Source organism: Trematomus bernacchii, unplaced genomic scaffold (genome assembly GCF_902827165.1).
Source record: "Trematomus bernacchii unplaced genomic scaffold, fTreBer1.1, whole genome shotgun sequence".
NCBI lineage: Eukaryota > Metazoa > Chordata > Actinopteri > Perciformes > Nototheniidae > Trematomus > Trematomus bernacchii.
Genome location: NW_022987942.1, coordinates 4495733 through 4510959, shown reverse-complemented (window position 1 = coordinate 4510959; position 15227 = coordinate 4495733). Strand labels below are relative to the sequence as shown.

Sequence of the window (15227 nt, the reverse complement as noted above, 5' to 3'; positions counted from 1 at the left end):
ACAGTAAGCTGGATGTACAGTATGTCTGGTACTAATGTATAGCGGATCTTTGTTAAGATCCATATGTCACGGATAGGATCATAGTCTTTGCTAAATAAGACATGTAATCATTTACAAAACATCACCATGTTGTTATTTAACAAAATAATGTTGTTTAGTCGAAAAAAACGAACGAGAGGAAATGCAGCCGGCTCTCCCGATTTTTTATCCTAATTTAATTTAGGCAAAGCAGAAAAAGAACACTCAAACCGAGAGATGAGTTATTATTACAACGTGACTTCACTATTATTTAACAACTGTTTTTATTGGGTTCTTTTATTTGTGGTTAAGTATAGGTGAATTGCACTAATGTGAGAAGATCGTAATGTCCCTGTTACGATCTGTCTGTGTTGGGTTTTGTCTTGTCTTTTTCTGTCTTTGGTTTCCTGTTTTGTTTTGAAAAGTGTTCACCCCTGTCCTGCCTGATTGCCCGATTGTGTTCACCTGGTGCCCCTGTGTTTTCTCCTCCCTCCTCACCTGTGTCTTGTTTGTGTGATTGGTCTTCTGTGTATTTTAGTTCTGGTTTTTCTGTCTGTCATTGTTGGTTCATTGTTTGTAGTTGACTGTGTGTCACAGGGTAGTGTTCTGTGTTTCTACTTTGTACCTTGGAATAAAGGACTATTCTTGGAAATCTGCATTTGGGTCCTGCCTGCTTACTCAACCCTGACAGAATGAACCAACCAGAAATGGGCCCAGCAGATCCATTTGAGGTGGAATTACAACATTTTACCTTTTCTTTGGCTTGCTGCTATAGTAGGTGGAGGGGAGCGTCCAGTGTTCAGCAGAGAGAGGCTGCTCTGGCAGAGGCTCACCAGGTGGCAACAGGGGATCCATCTCTAGTTAAGTTCTTACCTGACTGGATTTTGGATTTCCTCTCGACGTGTGATTCCCGGCCTGCTAGCCCCAGGCATGCTAGCCCCCTGCCTCCCAACTCCCAACCTAACACCATACATCTCGGTGTGTTCCGTCTGAAGTCAACCCCTGCTTCTTCCCCATTTCCTGCTCCTGTCCAGGAGCCGTTCGCGGGCACTCGTCTGGCTTTTGGAGGTCCACGGAGCCTCCAAAAGGCTCCTAGGAGAAGGAGTCGCAAGTCCAGGCTAGCAGCCCGACCCCCAGAAGCCATGCTTTGGGCTCCAGTACAGGCCCCAGCAGCCATGGTTCCGTCTCCAGAACCGGCCCACACAGCCATGGTTCCAGCCCCAGTTCTGGCCCCAACAGCCATGGTTCCGGCTCCAGAACCGGCCCATGCAGCCATGGTTCCAGCCCCAGTTCTGGCCCCGGCAGCCATGGTTCCGCCCTCTGTTCCGTTCCAGCACGCCATTTCTCAGGAACATGAGCAGGCGTGGCGAGACTTTGAGGAAAGCCAGCGGTCCTTGGCTCTATGCTTCCCGGGCCTCGCTGCTCGGGTCTCGACTTTGACGTCTTCTGCTGCATTTCCTGCCTCCTCCAGTCCACCGGTGGATTCCACTCCAGCCCCTCGTGTCCTGTCGGTGGTCCGGCCGACTCCAGCACCTCGTGTCCTGTCGGTGGTCCGGCCGACTCCAGCACCTCGTGTCCTGTCGGTGGTCCGGCCGACTCCAGCACCTCGTGTCCTGTCGGTGGTCCGGCCGACTCCAGCACCCCGTCTCCTGTCGGTGGTCCGGCCGACTCCAGCACCCCGTGTCCTGTCGGTGGTCCGGCCGACTCCAGCACCTCGTGTCCTGTCGGTGGTCCGGCCGACTCCAGCACCCCGTCTCCTGTCGGTGGTCCGGCCGACTCCAGCACCTCGTGTCTTGTCGGTGGTCCGGCCGACTCCAGCACCTCGTGTCTTGTCAGTGGTTCGGCCCACTCCAGCCCCTCGTGTCCTGTCGGTGGTCCGGCCGACTCCAGCACCCCGTCTCCTGTTGGCTCTCCGGCCGACGCCAGCCCCCCGTGTCCTGTCGGTGGTCCGGCCGACTCCAGCACCTCGTGTCCTGTCGGTGGTCCGGCCGACTCCAGCACCCCGTCTCCTGTTGGCTCTCCGGCCGACGCCAGCCCCCCGTGTCCTGTCGGTGGTCCGGCCGACTCCAGCACCTCGTGTCCTGTCGGTGGTCCAGCCGACTCCAGCACCCCGTCTCCTGTCGGTGGTCCAGCCGACTCCAGCACCCCGTCTCCTTTCGGTGGTCCGGCCGACTCCAGCACCTCGTGTCTTGTCAGTGGTTCGGCCCACTCCAGCCCCTCGTGTCCTGTCGGTGGTCCGGCCGACTCCAGCACCCGTCTCCTGTTGGCTCTCCGGCCGACGCCAGCCCCCCGTGTCCTGTTGGCTCTACGGCCGACGCCTACCCCATGTCCTGTACCGTTGGAGGTCCCGCCGACTACTCTTCTGCCGGGGGTCCTGCCAACCCTATGTCCTGGGATGTTGGAGGTCCCGCCGACTACTCTCCTGCCGGGGGTCCTGCCAACCCTATGTCCTGTGATGTTGGAGGTCCCGCCGACTACTCTCCTGCCGGGGGTCCTGCCAACCCTATGTCCTGTGCTGTTGGAGGTCCCGCCGACTACTCTCCTGCCGGGGGTCTTGCCAACTCCATGTCCTGTCCCGCCGACTGCTCTTCTGCCGGGGGTCCTGCCGGTCCTGTGTCCGGTGCCGTTGGAGGTCCCGCCGACTACTCTTCTGCCGGGGGTCTTGCCAACCCTATATCCAGTGCTGTTGGAGGTCCCGCCGACTACTCTCCTGCCGGGGGTCTTGCCAACTCCGTGTCCTGTCCCATTGGGGGTCCCGCCGACTACTCTTCTGCCGGGGGTCTTGCCAATCCTATGTCCTGTCCCGTTGGGGGTCCCGCCGACAACTCTCCTGCCGGGGGTCTTGCCAACTCCATGTCCTGTCCCGTTGGGGGTTCCGCCGACAACTCTCCTGCCGAGGGTCCTGCCAACTCCACGTCCAGTATCGTTGGAGGTCCTGCCGACACCTGTTCCGCTGTGGGTCCTGCCAACCCCTTGTCCTGTCCCGTTGGGGGTCCCGCCGACACCTGCTCCGCCGGATTTCCTGCCAACACCAGATCCTGTCCTGTTGGGGGTCCCGCCGACACCTGTCCCGCCGGGGGTCCTGCCAACTCTGTGTCCTGTTCCGTTGGGGGTCCAGTCGACACCAGCCCTTGCTCCATCCGGGGTCCCATTGACACCAGCCCATGTCATGTTCAGGATCCTGTCCCGTCGGCTCCGGTTCCTGTCCGGCCGATACTGGGTCCTGCCCGGCCTCCGGAGCTGTCCCGTCGGCGCCTTCCTGCCCGGCCTCCGGAGCTGTCCCGTCGGCGTCTTCCTGCTCGTCCTCCGGAGTTGTCCCGTCGGCACCTTCCTGCCCGGCCTCCGGAGCTGTCCCGTCAGCGCCTTCCTGCCCGGCCTCCGGAGCTGTCCCGTCGGCGCCTTCCTGCCCGGCCTCCGGAGCTGTCCCGTCGGCGCCTTCCTGCTCGCCCTCCGGAGCTGTCCCGTCGGCGCCTTCCTGCTCGCCCTCCGGAGTTGTCCCGTCGGCGCCTTCCTGCTCGCCCTCCGGAGTTGTCCCGTCGGCGCCTTCCTGCCCGGCCTCCGGAGTTGTCCCGTCGGCACCTTCCTGCCCGGCCTCCGGAGCTGTCCCGTCAGCGCCTTCCTGCCCGTCCTCCGGAGCTGTCCCGTAGACGCCTTCTTGTTCGCCCTCGAGCCCGGCCCCCTGAGTGCCGCGGTCTTCGCCCTCGAGCCCGGCCTCCTGAGTTCCCCAGCCGTGGTCTTCGCCCTCGAGCCCGGCCCCCTGACTCTTCCAGCCGCTGCCTTCGCCCTCGAGCCCGGCCCCTTGAGTTCCCCAGCCGTGGTCTTCGCCCTCGAGCCCGGCCCCCCTGACTCTCCCAACCACTGCCTTCGCTCTCATGCCTGGGTCCCCGAGTTCGCCCGCTGTGGCCTTCGCCCCTTTTTGGACTCTGCCTTGCTCCCGGGCCGTCCGCCCGGGACCCCTTCCGGGCCCGTCCTCCGGACCCCCTCCACCCACCCTGTTGGTCCTGGTTGTGCGTCCCTCCTCCAGACCCCCTCCACCCACCCTGTTGGTCCTGGTTGTGCGTCCCTCCTCCAGACCCCCTCCACCCACCCTGTTGGTCCTGGTTGTGCGTCCCTCCTCCAGACCCCCTCCACCCACCCTGCTGGAATGTTTTGGACTTTTTGGGACTTTTTGGGACGTCTGGGATCCGTCCCTTGAGGGGGGGGTACTGTTACGATCTGTCTGTGTTGGGTTTTGTCTTGTCTTTTTCTGTCTTTGGTTTCCTGTTTTGTTTTGAAAAGTGTTCACCCCTGTCCTGCCTGATTGCCCGATTGTGTTCACCTGGTGCTCCTGTGTTTTCTCCTCCCTCCTCACCTGTGTCTTGTTTGTGTGATTGGTCTTCTGTGTATTTTAGTTCTGGTTTTTCTGTCTGTCATTGTTGGTTCATTGTTTGTAGTTGACTGTGTGTCACAGGGTAGTGTTCTGTGTTTCTACTTTGTACCTTGGAATAAAGGACTATTCTTGGAAATCTGCATTTGGGTCCTGCCTGCTTACTCAACCCTGACAGTCCCCTCCGATCTGCTTTATGATATTCTTTCTCCCGCTGTGTAGATTGGGGGACCGCCGTCCTCTGTCTTCAATGTTCGACATGTTCGGGCAATCGAAGGCGGTCGGGCCGGGTTGGTTGCGGGATCGGCCTCCCGGGCGGCCGGACGCTGCAGCAGCTCCCGTAGGAGGGCCCGGTCCTCGCGCTGGCTCGAGGCGATCCCGAGCAGAGCCTCGCTCTGCTGTCGCTGCAATGCTGTGGTGGTCTCCTGCATGTGGGCGAGACGTTGGAGGGCCTGACCCAGCGGGGTTTCTCCTTCCGACATGATTGTCCCTGTTCAGGCGCCACTGTGAGCCTCTCCGCTCACCCAGGGTTCAAAGAGGGACGGAAAGAGCAGGGTTTGGGTTGAACACAGGCGTTTATTAGCACAGGTTGCAAAACGTTGCCCGTGTGGGATCCTTCACAGGTCCTTCGGCGACCTCCCAGGATCCTGCCTACTGCAAGACAGACCAGAACCAGGTTACCACATGCTTTTATTCAGTGACTGATTACCTGATTCCGATCAGCTGTCTGGCTCCGGCCGAGCCACTCCCTTCACACCAGCAGCCGGTGCCCTAACCACACCCCGCTGCCACAATGGGTTAGTAGACTAAAAGCTTTAGGAATCCAAAGTACAACATATAATAAGTACCCTGTATCAAGATTGATGCAAAACAAGTGACATTTGACCTTTTTAGAGAGATTTAGCAAAAAGAAACCACTTCTGGGGTCATTTGGGTGGATTTTCCATATCTCTGGCCCCCCTTGCTCGATTTTGATGGTTGACACCTCTTTCTGACCGTTAGAGCCAATAGAATCGAAGGGGGAGTCCCACACACACACACGTTGTGAAGAGAAAAGGTGGGGGCTTCGCGCATGTAATTTTCAATCAGAGTGAACCTATCACTAGCTTTGACATCTGGAAACGGAAAAGCAGTTTTAATGCTTATGGATTATCAGAAATCATTTCAAAGGGACACAGACACATTAGATTAACCCATGGATTAACTTCAGCAGCGTTTTTATCGTTTTAATGCTATTGAAGACCACTTTAGAGAGACTACAGAGCCAAGGTAAAAATGTTAGCATTTTTAGCTACCTAGCGTCACCTGTTTTGATGTCCGTTTTTGCTTATAACGTCTCAAATACGTATAATTCAGTGGTAATGTCAATAGATTATGTGTCACCTCACGATGTGAATCGATGTGTTGGATGTGGTGAAAAGATAAATAATAAGGTTTTGTGAGTGATTTTCGGTGCAGTAAGGTGTTAGCATTTTTCGCTCGTTGCTAATTCAGAGGCTCAGTGTTAGCATTGTGGGTTTTCTTTTAAAAAAAAAAAAGATCAGTTAGATGAGTTTCTTCCCGTTACATGGATATAAAACATTCATAGTTTTATTAAATGAACATGCCCTCAGACACTGTTTCCTGCAAGATGTTGCGGCAGTGCCCCGGTACCGGGGTCTCTCGGGCTTAACAGGTTAACAAATTGACGCACTACACCAAGACAAAAACAATGCATGTAGTCTGGTATAAAGCCTTTGATAAGGTCAAATGATGGCAACAGGATCAGTGGACTTGGTCCTTTAACCTCTGCCTTTTGGTACCACCTCCCCCTTTGTGGTAGCAAAAACCACATCCAAATTCTCCATTGAACTGTTTAAAGTTCTGCACCATTGCCCTTGCTACTGCATCACAAATACATATTTTAGCTGTTACTCTGGTGTGATGTTCTAATCCAGGGGTTGTGGGAAGGTGAGCCTCCCCTCAGAGAACATAAGAATAGCCGCGCCCCCCCTCCCAATTATTATTGCTATTATTATTATTATTGTTGTTGTTGCTATAATGCAGGGGTATTCAATTGCATTTCAAAGAGGTCCAGTAAGAGAAAATGTCATTAAATGCTCTGTTTTCGCTGTCTACCTTCCACCATTTGAAATTACTCCGACTGTTTCTCTCCTCGTCTCTGTGTGTGTGTTTGAATCTATCGTGCTGACTCACTGACTGCACCGATTTGATTGGCTGAGTAGCGTCACCTCCTTAAAACATTAAACAATAACTTTTGTAAACCTTTTTATCTTTATGTTTTAAACATATTGTATAAAACTCCCCCACTACTTGGACTATTCCTTGCACCCCTCTAAAATAAGCCCGAATGGTCTCAACCATATTGCATCAGTAACGTGCACTTGTTGCTATAACAAGATCGCAAGCAAGGACACTGGTAGCGATCGGACAATTGAGTGTTGTTCAGTTTGTGCGTGTGCGTGCATGAAAATATACCACACACCCAATTACAATTGCACGTCCAATTCACTTCCCTGGAAGTTAATAAAGTTGGAACAGCCTGTGGACAGCCGTTCTTCCTTGCATGTCAGTCGCCGACACCTTCTTACAGAGGACAGGCAAATCTAGCCGCAGAACGACCCGTATATTTTCGCACGCCGTGTTCTCAACACATATTTTCTTAACATTTTCAACATCGTGGATACATCCTTATATGCTCCCGGCAACACACTGAATGTCAACTTTGCCTCCTTATTACACTCACCGCTACTTTAGTGGGAACAATGAGTCTGCGTCTTTGATGCACAGGAATAAACGCAGATCATACTCTGGCTGCAGCCTTGACCGGCACTTGCTTTTGATCAAAGTCAATGCGGAAAACCCGTACTCACACAGGTAGGTGGAGGTGAAGGGAATGAGCACTTTTACAGCCTTTTTGGCGAGGTGGGGGAACTTGGTCTCCACAGACAGCCAAAAGTGGGCAAGTGTCACTTTACTCGTCTTTTTCTCGTTCTTTTTTTTCTCACCCCACGCCTCCCTTGAAGCTCTCTGGCGCCCCCCAGGGGAGGCGTGCCTCACACTTTGAAAACCGCTGTTCTAATCCATTATCATCTTTCCAATAGAATCCTGTGTCCCTCAGTTTTTGAAGTTCATGGATGAATGGGGTGAAGTAACTTTGAACCTTGGGTTTCCCTTTGCCAAACCATAATGTATGCAATAGAACATTTTTACATCTATCCACAAATGGTAATTCATTGATAGTACACAAGATGGGCCAAATTGAAGTTTTTGATGAATTGAACACAGGGGCGCCATCACAATTGAAGGTTAGTGTAATACTGTCAGTGTTGACTTCCTGAGCTTCGCGTCTGTATTCACTTCCAGTGTTGATATCAGAAATGGAGGCATCTCTTGTGAAATGCTTGCCTAGCTTTGATTGGACATTGGCAAGGATATTTCTCAGTTGCACTTTAAGTGGCATTACAAGGAAATAGTATGCCTTCTCAAGTAGACCCTTTCTGTTCAAGCTCTGCTAGCCACCACTCATTACCTGGTTCAACACCGAGGTAGTTTGCACATCTGGGACAGTAAAAATGAATTTCTGTTTTGTCATTATAATCAAGAAAGTATTTCTCTAAATACCACACTGACTTTGGCACACATCCGGGCACCACAAAGTTTAGGAGCTCGAGGAGGTGTTTGGTCGCTGCTTTTGACAGGCCATGCTTCAGGATAAAAGCCATGAGAAGAAGAAGGAGAGCTGCCATTGTAACTGAAGAACCAGCATAGATCTTCTTCTCACCATTGAAGGTAGGGTCAAATACATGCTCCTAATAAAAAGGATAACACATTATATGTCAATACCAAAATAAAATGTCTATATGTCTATAAGTTATAAAATAACTCTCCTGATACATTTTGTTAAAGCTCCCATGTCATGCTTTTCCGGTTATTACCCGTCCCCTTGTGTGTTATGAAGGTTTTTATGCATGTAAACGGTGTGCAGAGTCAAAACCCTCAAAGTACACCCTGTAGCGAGTAAAACTCTAACACAGAAAATACCTCCCCAAAACGCCTCGTTGGAGATACGTCACTGCCCATTTGAGTCTTCCATTTAGTTCCGGGTACCGCCTGATGTCATGCGGTACCCGGAACGAAATGGCCCAATCCCGAAGAGCTATGGCCACACCAGCAGCGTCGTGTTCCTCCTCCAGAGGTTCGAAGAACCGGCATTTCACAGACGAAAGCTTCCAAAACATTGCCCAGTTTGAGGCCGGATATGCACAGCTTGTTTGGACCGTTTGGAGCAGGGGAAGATCTGGGTATACAACCTGTAAGTTTGCATTGTTATTTGTGTATTTATCAAACAAGACTGTTTAAATGTGTAAACTGTGTTGGACTGCTAAGCCATTGACACAGTGCTAACTGTGCTAACTAAGTTGCTAGAGTTTCCATATATCAACTCTAATATCAGCAGATGGCCTTGCATACATGTATCTCATAGCAGGAGAATGTCTGCATTCACACACAAAATACCTATTGACAGTATACTCAGGGTGATTTGCCGGTCAGTCGCGAAACGTAATTACATTATAGCTGGCGTAGCGATCTAACACACGGAGCTAGAGCTAGTTTTGGTCAGAAAAACATTTTGTGATGCTACGTTGCTAGCGTTTAAATATATCAACTACAATGTCAGCAGATGGCCTTACATGTTTGTCATGGCAGGAGAATGTCTGCAGTCACACACACGGAATACTCATACAGTATACTGTACTGTGATTTACCGTACATTGTGACCGTACATATACTGCATGTAGCTAACGAGGCTAGCTGTATGCTAGCGCAAAACAATGTATTCATGCAAGTTACATTGTATGACCGAACGTAGCAGAATACCCGTATACGATTGCAATTATAAACACGTTATTGCTAGCCTAATATGAACCACTAGCTTTTGTTCATAGTAGTTTTATTACACTGCATTATAGTTGCCTTTCCTCCAAGCTAACGTTCATATCGTGTTAGCTACCAAGGTAAACAAAGCTAGGTTAGCATATTAGCAGGCAAGCTGTTCATTACACAACTACTACTAACGAATCTAAAACAACTAAGTTTCTCTAATATTTTGTGATTTGCATTTGATTTCGTCCAGCCAGATCCTGGCGGACAATCCATGACGGGGAAGGGATTCTACTACTACTGAGGGTGCTAAAAGGCACCGCACCGACTGTGCGCAGGCAAGATGCGAGGAGGAGGAATGGATGATATACCGTGTATATATGTATATTTATGTTCATTTTGTACATTTCTAAAAATAAAGTTTAATGGAAATACTTAGTAGGCCTATCCTTTCTTCCCTGAATTCATATATAGCAAACCATGATTTGATTTCTCATCAAACAGTAGTAGTTTATAACGGGTAAAAATAACTTACTCTTTGTTATGAGAGTAGCTCGTAGGCCACAACGGAAAGACAAGGAGACATACACGAGTTTACAAAACCACGGCACATTTATTGTGGTAAATGCAGAGACAGGTGGTCGAGGGGAGAGGGTCGCTCAGTTCGTCCTTCTGCAGCCGCTTTGGAGAGAGACTCCGGGCCGCTGGGATTAATAGCACCGGCTACGGAGGTGTCCGTGATCGCGCTGATTACCCTCTTCAGCTCCACCCCACCGTAAGACAAAGGCCCTGAGGCCGTCACACTCTTCTATAACAACAGTTAAAAATATATATGTATATAAAATATACCGCTGTACCGACGCCATGATAAGACTGATGTTACGCTGAGAGCAGCCGGGAAAAGCACTGACATGGGCGCAGCCTCTCTGGTGGTTGACTAATCAGAACGAGTGGCCGAGCTGACCAATCGGAGCACACTAGGCTCACAGGGAGGGGGGGGCAAGAGCTCCAACGAGTCGTTTAGTGGAGAAAGTGAATACTGCTGAATACACATGCTTGACAGAGATGCTGTATGCGAAACCAATGTGAGTTTGGAAAATTGCACAGTATAAATCTATTTTAGTATACCTCAACAATGTAATTATGATCAGTGGAAATGGCCATGACATGGGCCCTTTAAATATTTGTAACCCAACTCATTTTGTGTCGGATAAATCTGTATTCTTATCATCATAGAAAACTGTGTTGTCTCTTACTGCTACCTGTAATGTAGCAAAGGTCATGGATTTTAACAGAATAAATTCTTTTTTTAATAAGTAAAACAATCCCTGCATGTTTATGTTGTACCATTTCATGTTGTTGATCTGTTCCTTCGTCGTCTGCAGCCATCTCTACTTCATCGTCACTCTGAGAGACAGAAAAGTATAAATCAAATTAATTCAATAAAAAAAAGAGGGGCTATTCCTGAGGCAGGCATCATAAAAAGAGCATTCAAGCAGGATACAAAGACAGTACATGACAGACGAACGATGACCATGTGGCAATGCACAGTGGCAATGCATTAAAAAAAAATATCAGTGACCAAGTAGCATAGTCATAAGTCCACCAGTGAGTCCAATTTCTTAAGTCTGGATCAGTCAATGCAAAAAACTACCATTTCATGATGTGGATCCTCCCCTCTGTCATCTGATGTCCCGCCAGAATGGTGATCAGCCTGAGATAAAGCAAAAGGCTACACAATAACTATCCTGATAATATGATTTGAATGAATCTAACACAACCTTTTGTCTCTGTAATACATTATACTCTCACCCACCATTCGATCTTCATTTGAGGCTTCATCACTGGATGAGTCAGAGTCTGTAAATTGATAAAATCACACAGCTGTTACACAGACATTTATACACACATTGATTGTGGGCATTTTAATTTGGCATCTCAGCAAAAAGCTAGGTTTGGTTTATGTATGTCTCAGCTTTTTTAGAGTCAATATTGATTTTATATGTTATATAACATAATTTACATATTGCCCTACTGCTATCAAAATAGGAATAATAGCAGTATACACGAAGTGAATCTATACATCTAAAAAACGTTTCAAAATGTTGTAGTATACTCTGCTATAATTCGTTGAATACAGTAATGTGAGACAAAAACCACCAAATGAAATACGTGTTATATTGGCAGTTCATCCCGTTCGTCCAATATGAAGAGAAAACCCGTCCTTACCTGTCACAAGTTGTGCCTCCATACGGGTCCTCCGGTACCGTTTTGTAGTCCTGGGAATATCTATACAAATATCTTTTGTACATTCTCAGGTTTTCTCTCTTTTTGTGAATGAGAATCAAAACTAAAGAACTTTTTCCAGGCACGGATTATTCTGCCGCTGAGGGTAGCTGGTGAGTGGTGACTGGTGACGTGCGCGTGCCCAACTTTCGCCTCGCGCTTCCCGCTTCTCTAGCGTTGCTAGGATACAGACCTCCGCAGTGCCAACTGCAATCTCCGGTTTGTAATCACTTTGTTGCCACTACTTAGAGCTACTTTTGAACCAAAAATGTACGGGCTGTATGAATTCAGCAATGATACCATAGAACAGGGGTGTCAAACTCAATTTCATCGCGGGCCACAACAGCATTATGGTTGCCCTCAAAGGGCCGGTTGTAATTTTAACACTATATAAATATACATATATAAATATCAAAATAATGTTTTATACTGTATAACAATATTGCCTCTGCATTGGAGTATTATTGGTTTTGGCAATAACTACGTCTGAAAGCACATGGTTGTGCATTAATGTATTGTGCACGTAGACACAAAAATACTGTATGTGGGCTCAGACTAACATTTCACTCTCTTACTGTTACATAAATCCCATGAAATGTAGTTAGCCTCATCATATCTTATCAAAAAGAGATACAATGTTTGTGAAATCTATTTTTTGTGAATAATAAAGTATTTTTCTTTTGTATATCAAGCATTATTTAAGAAGGCTATATTTCATTTGAATTCAGCAATAATATTTTAATAGTCTGAAAGCCAAGACTTTGAGAACCCCCTGTCCCAGATCCTGCTGTGTTACTATCACCTGTCACTCACTATTTCAGTAAGCAGTGAGTGGGGGGGGCGGCGGCGTGTTGAGGAGGAACAGAGTGAGAGGGGACAGGGATCGCGGAAGTTTTCCTCCTTCCTTTACAAACTTTACACAAGTATTTATAGGTATTTATCGTCTGAATATAGCAAAAAGACGTTCATACTCTGCAAGCCAAGACCTCATATATTTTAATCAACCAGAAACCGGAAATAACCGTAACGCGAGTTTTTCTAAAACATAATAAATCCATGTGTGTCTCTGAGCCGCAGCAACACCGACTGATTCTTAAAGAGCGGGTCATTCTGTCTGTTTGTTCTGGGACTGGAGTTGCTTGTCTCGGTTGCTGAAGCAGACTTTGCTCCGTGTTTGGTGTCTCTGTGCCGCTGTAAATTATGTTCCTTCAACTCTGTGTCACTCACAGTCACACACTGGTCACTCACCGCCTCAGAGTGCCGCTGCTGATAGGAAGTCGCTTCAGTGCGCACGTCACAAAACGAAATGCATTTTGGGACATGCAGTTTATGGGCAACGTGCTTAAACGGCATGTAACCGTATAATAAACTGTTTATATTCTTTGCGAGCTCTCGCGGGCCACATAAAATGACGTGGCGGGCCACATTTGGCCCGCGGGCCTTGAGTTTGACACGTCTGCCATAGAAGTTGGCCGGTTACATTTAATTGAGGGGGAGTACGATCCTGAATTGGACAAGGAATATCTTGTCTGGTGGCCCCACAATGGGAAAAAGATGGCTTGGACTGCTAAAGTGTTATCAACTGGCGGTAAGTTGGCATATTTAAATAGATCACACAGCTTATCATAATTATTAACAGTTGTTAAGCCTATGTTTTATTTGTTAATATATAGCAGTGGCGGCTGGTCAATAGAGGTGCTAGGATGGAAAGTTTTATATTTATAATAAGTACAATACTGTTTAATATATAAAATCTTCACCGTTATATGTTTCATTAGAATCATTACCCTCTCTCGTCTGGGAATTAAGCACCCCAGCGCAGCAGCAGCCAACCAATCGCTGACCGTTGCTACCCGAAATATATAATGAAAGGCGCTCTATAAATCCGCTCTAAAGTTATTATTAAAAATAAAAATACTGTTTTTTATCTAAAAAAGTGTCGCCCATTGGAAACAGTAATTAGTAAAAATATACTTATATTCTTCAGAAAGATTATATCAAAAAAGCAGCCCTCCATAGAGTTCATTATCCTTCAGGTAGCTCTCAGTTTCAAAAAGGTTGCAGATCCCTGGTATAAAATATGCCCCCATCATCCCCATCTTCCACAGCCCCACCTAAAATATTTTTCACCAGCTGTCACTAATATATAGTTTAACTCACCTGGCTACATAGGTATTATCAGCTAAGTATACTCATAATGGGTGTAGCATGACCATATGTTATATTTTCCTATACAGAGTATCATTACCAACATATTGTCATGTAAGCAGACAATGTGACTCACATACAAATGTTGATGTACCCTATATATATATATATGGATTGTACAAAGTAATAGGCTGAATATATTTGTTGCTTCGGGCCGATGGGAAAAGGCAAGAGGGCAAAGAAAAGGAGGCCTTTTCTGGAGGAGGACGACGACGTGGAACAGTCAGAGGTGAGTTATTCAAAATCGAAACACCACAACTTTATGAAGATACACACACAACCACACACAAAAACAAATATGTATGTATGTTGTTGTGTGTTCTCAGGAGAGACCAAGCAAAAAATCACGGCTGGAGTCATCAGACATTATCAAAAAATATAAGGATCTTCAGAAGGTATGTATCTGTTTTATACTAAGTCCAAAGTGCAGTGACCTAAATTTACCTAAACTGTGCAATACATACCTGGCTGCTAAATCCTCAAAACACAAGTACATTTATTTAGAACTAACTTTCCACCACTGGCTTTTAAACCTAACCTTTTTTTTTTTAATGGTGTGCTTTTTGATAGGCCCAAGAGGTGAACGAAAAGAGTTACCTGAGGACGTTGGAGGAAAGGGTTGCTGCACTGGAGAGGGAGAATGATTCCCTCAAGAATGCTTTGAGCATCATTGAAGGTATGTTGATTTAACAGTAATATATTTTTTAGCCACAGTAGCAGCATGAAGCTGTTTTGCAATTTACAGAATGTTTGTCTCCCAGTCAGTCATAGTCCACCACTTCAGTCTGGACTCAAATGTATCAACATTTTCATTTTTTCATTTAATCGTTTATTGGAATAGGGACAATGCACATTAATGAACACGTAAGACAAATAATGCTTCAAGTGTAAATATGCCGGATTTTAGCTTTGAGCTAATTTCCATCCGTAGTCCCTGACATACAACATATAAGAACATGACATTTGTAAACATAGCAAAAAATAAATACATGATATGCAAGAGAGCAAGAGCAACCCAGTCTCACGGCATTTCGTTTAAATTAATTTAATCTATTGATTCGTGTTCACCAACACGATTTTCACCTTTTTTTCGTGTCACACAGAACGATTTTAAATGCAATGTATTTCTATTGGTAGTATGTTTCGTGCCTGCAACACGTCTTTTTGTCCGGTCGGGTCTTGGAAGACCAGAAGCTGTGTGGTTCATAAAAACATGTTCTTACTCAATATCTTACCCTAAGCCTAACCCTATCCCTCTTAGGTGCCTTACAAACAATGGACGTCCGCTCTCGGGAGCGTCGGAGTGGTGCGGTCACCCTAAGTGACAGACCTAAAGTATCCGGGATTCAGGCATCTTCCCTGGCTTGTACATTTTTGGTGATGCGCCCTGGAGGTATCAGACTATTTTAAACAACTTTTCCCCGCCTTTCAAACACTTATTCCGAGGTTTTAGCCAGTCATTTTG

The 15227-nt window shown here is 47.4% G+C and overlaps 1 protein-coding gene and 1 long non-coding RNA gene across 2 annotated transcripts in view; one reads left to right on the top strand and one right to left on the bottom strand.

Moving 5' to 3' along the window:
* Nucleotides 1-4866, bottom strand: part of LOC117470725 — a 30276-nt gene extending 25410 nt beyond the window's left edge. Inside the window, exon 1 of the mRNA XM_034115564.1 lies at nt 4644-4866. Coding sequence (XP_033971455.1) covers nt 4644-4866 — 223 coding nt within the window. The remainder of the gene's footprint in view (nt 1-4643) is intronic.
* A 9057-nt stretch (nt 4867-13923) lies between these two features.
* On the top strand, nt 13924-14355 carry LOC117470714. Its single transcript, XR_004554719.1, has 3 exons — nt 13924-13991; nt 14089-14157; nt 14333-14355. It is a non-coding gene; the product is annotated as an uncharacterized LOC117470714 (long non-coding RNA).
* Nucleotides 14356-15227: the final 872 nt, after the last annotated feature.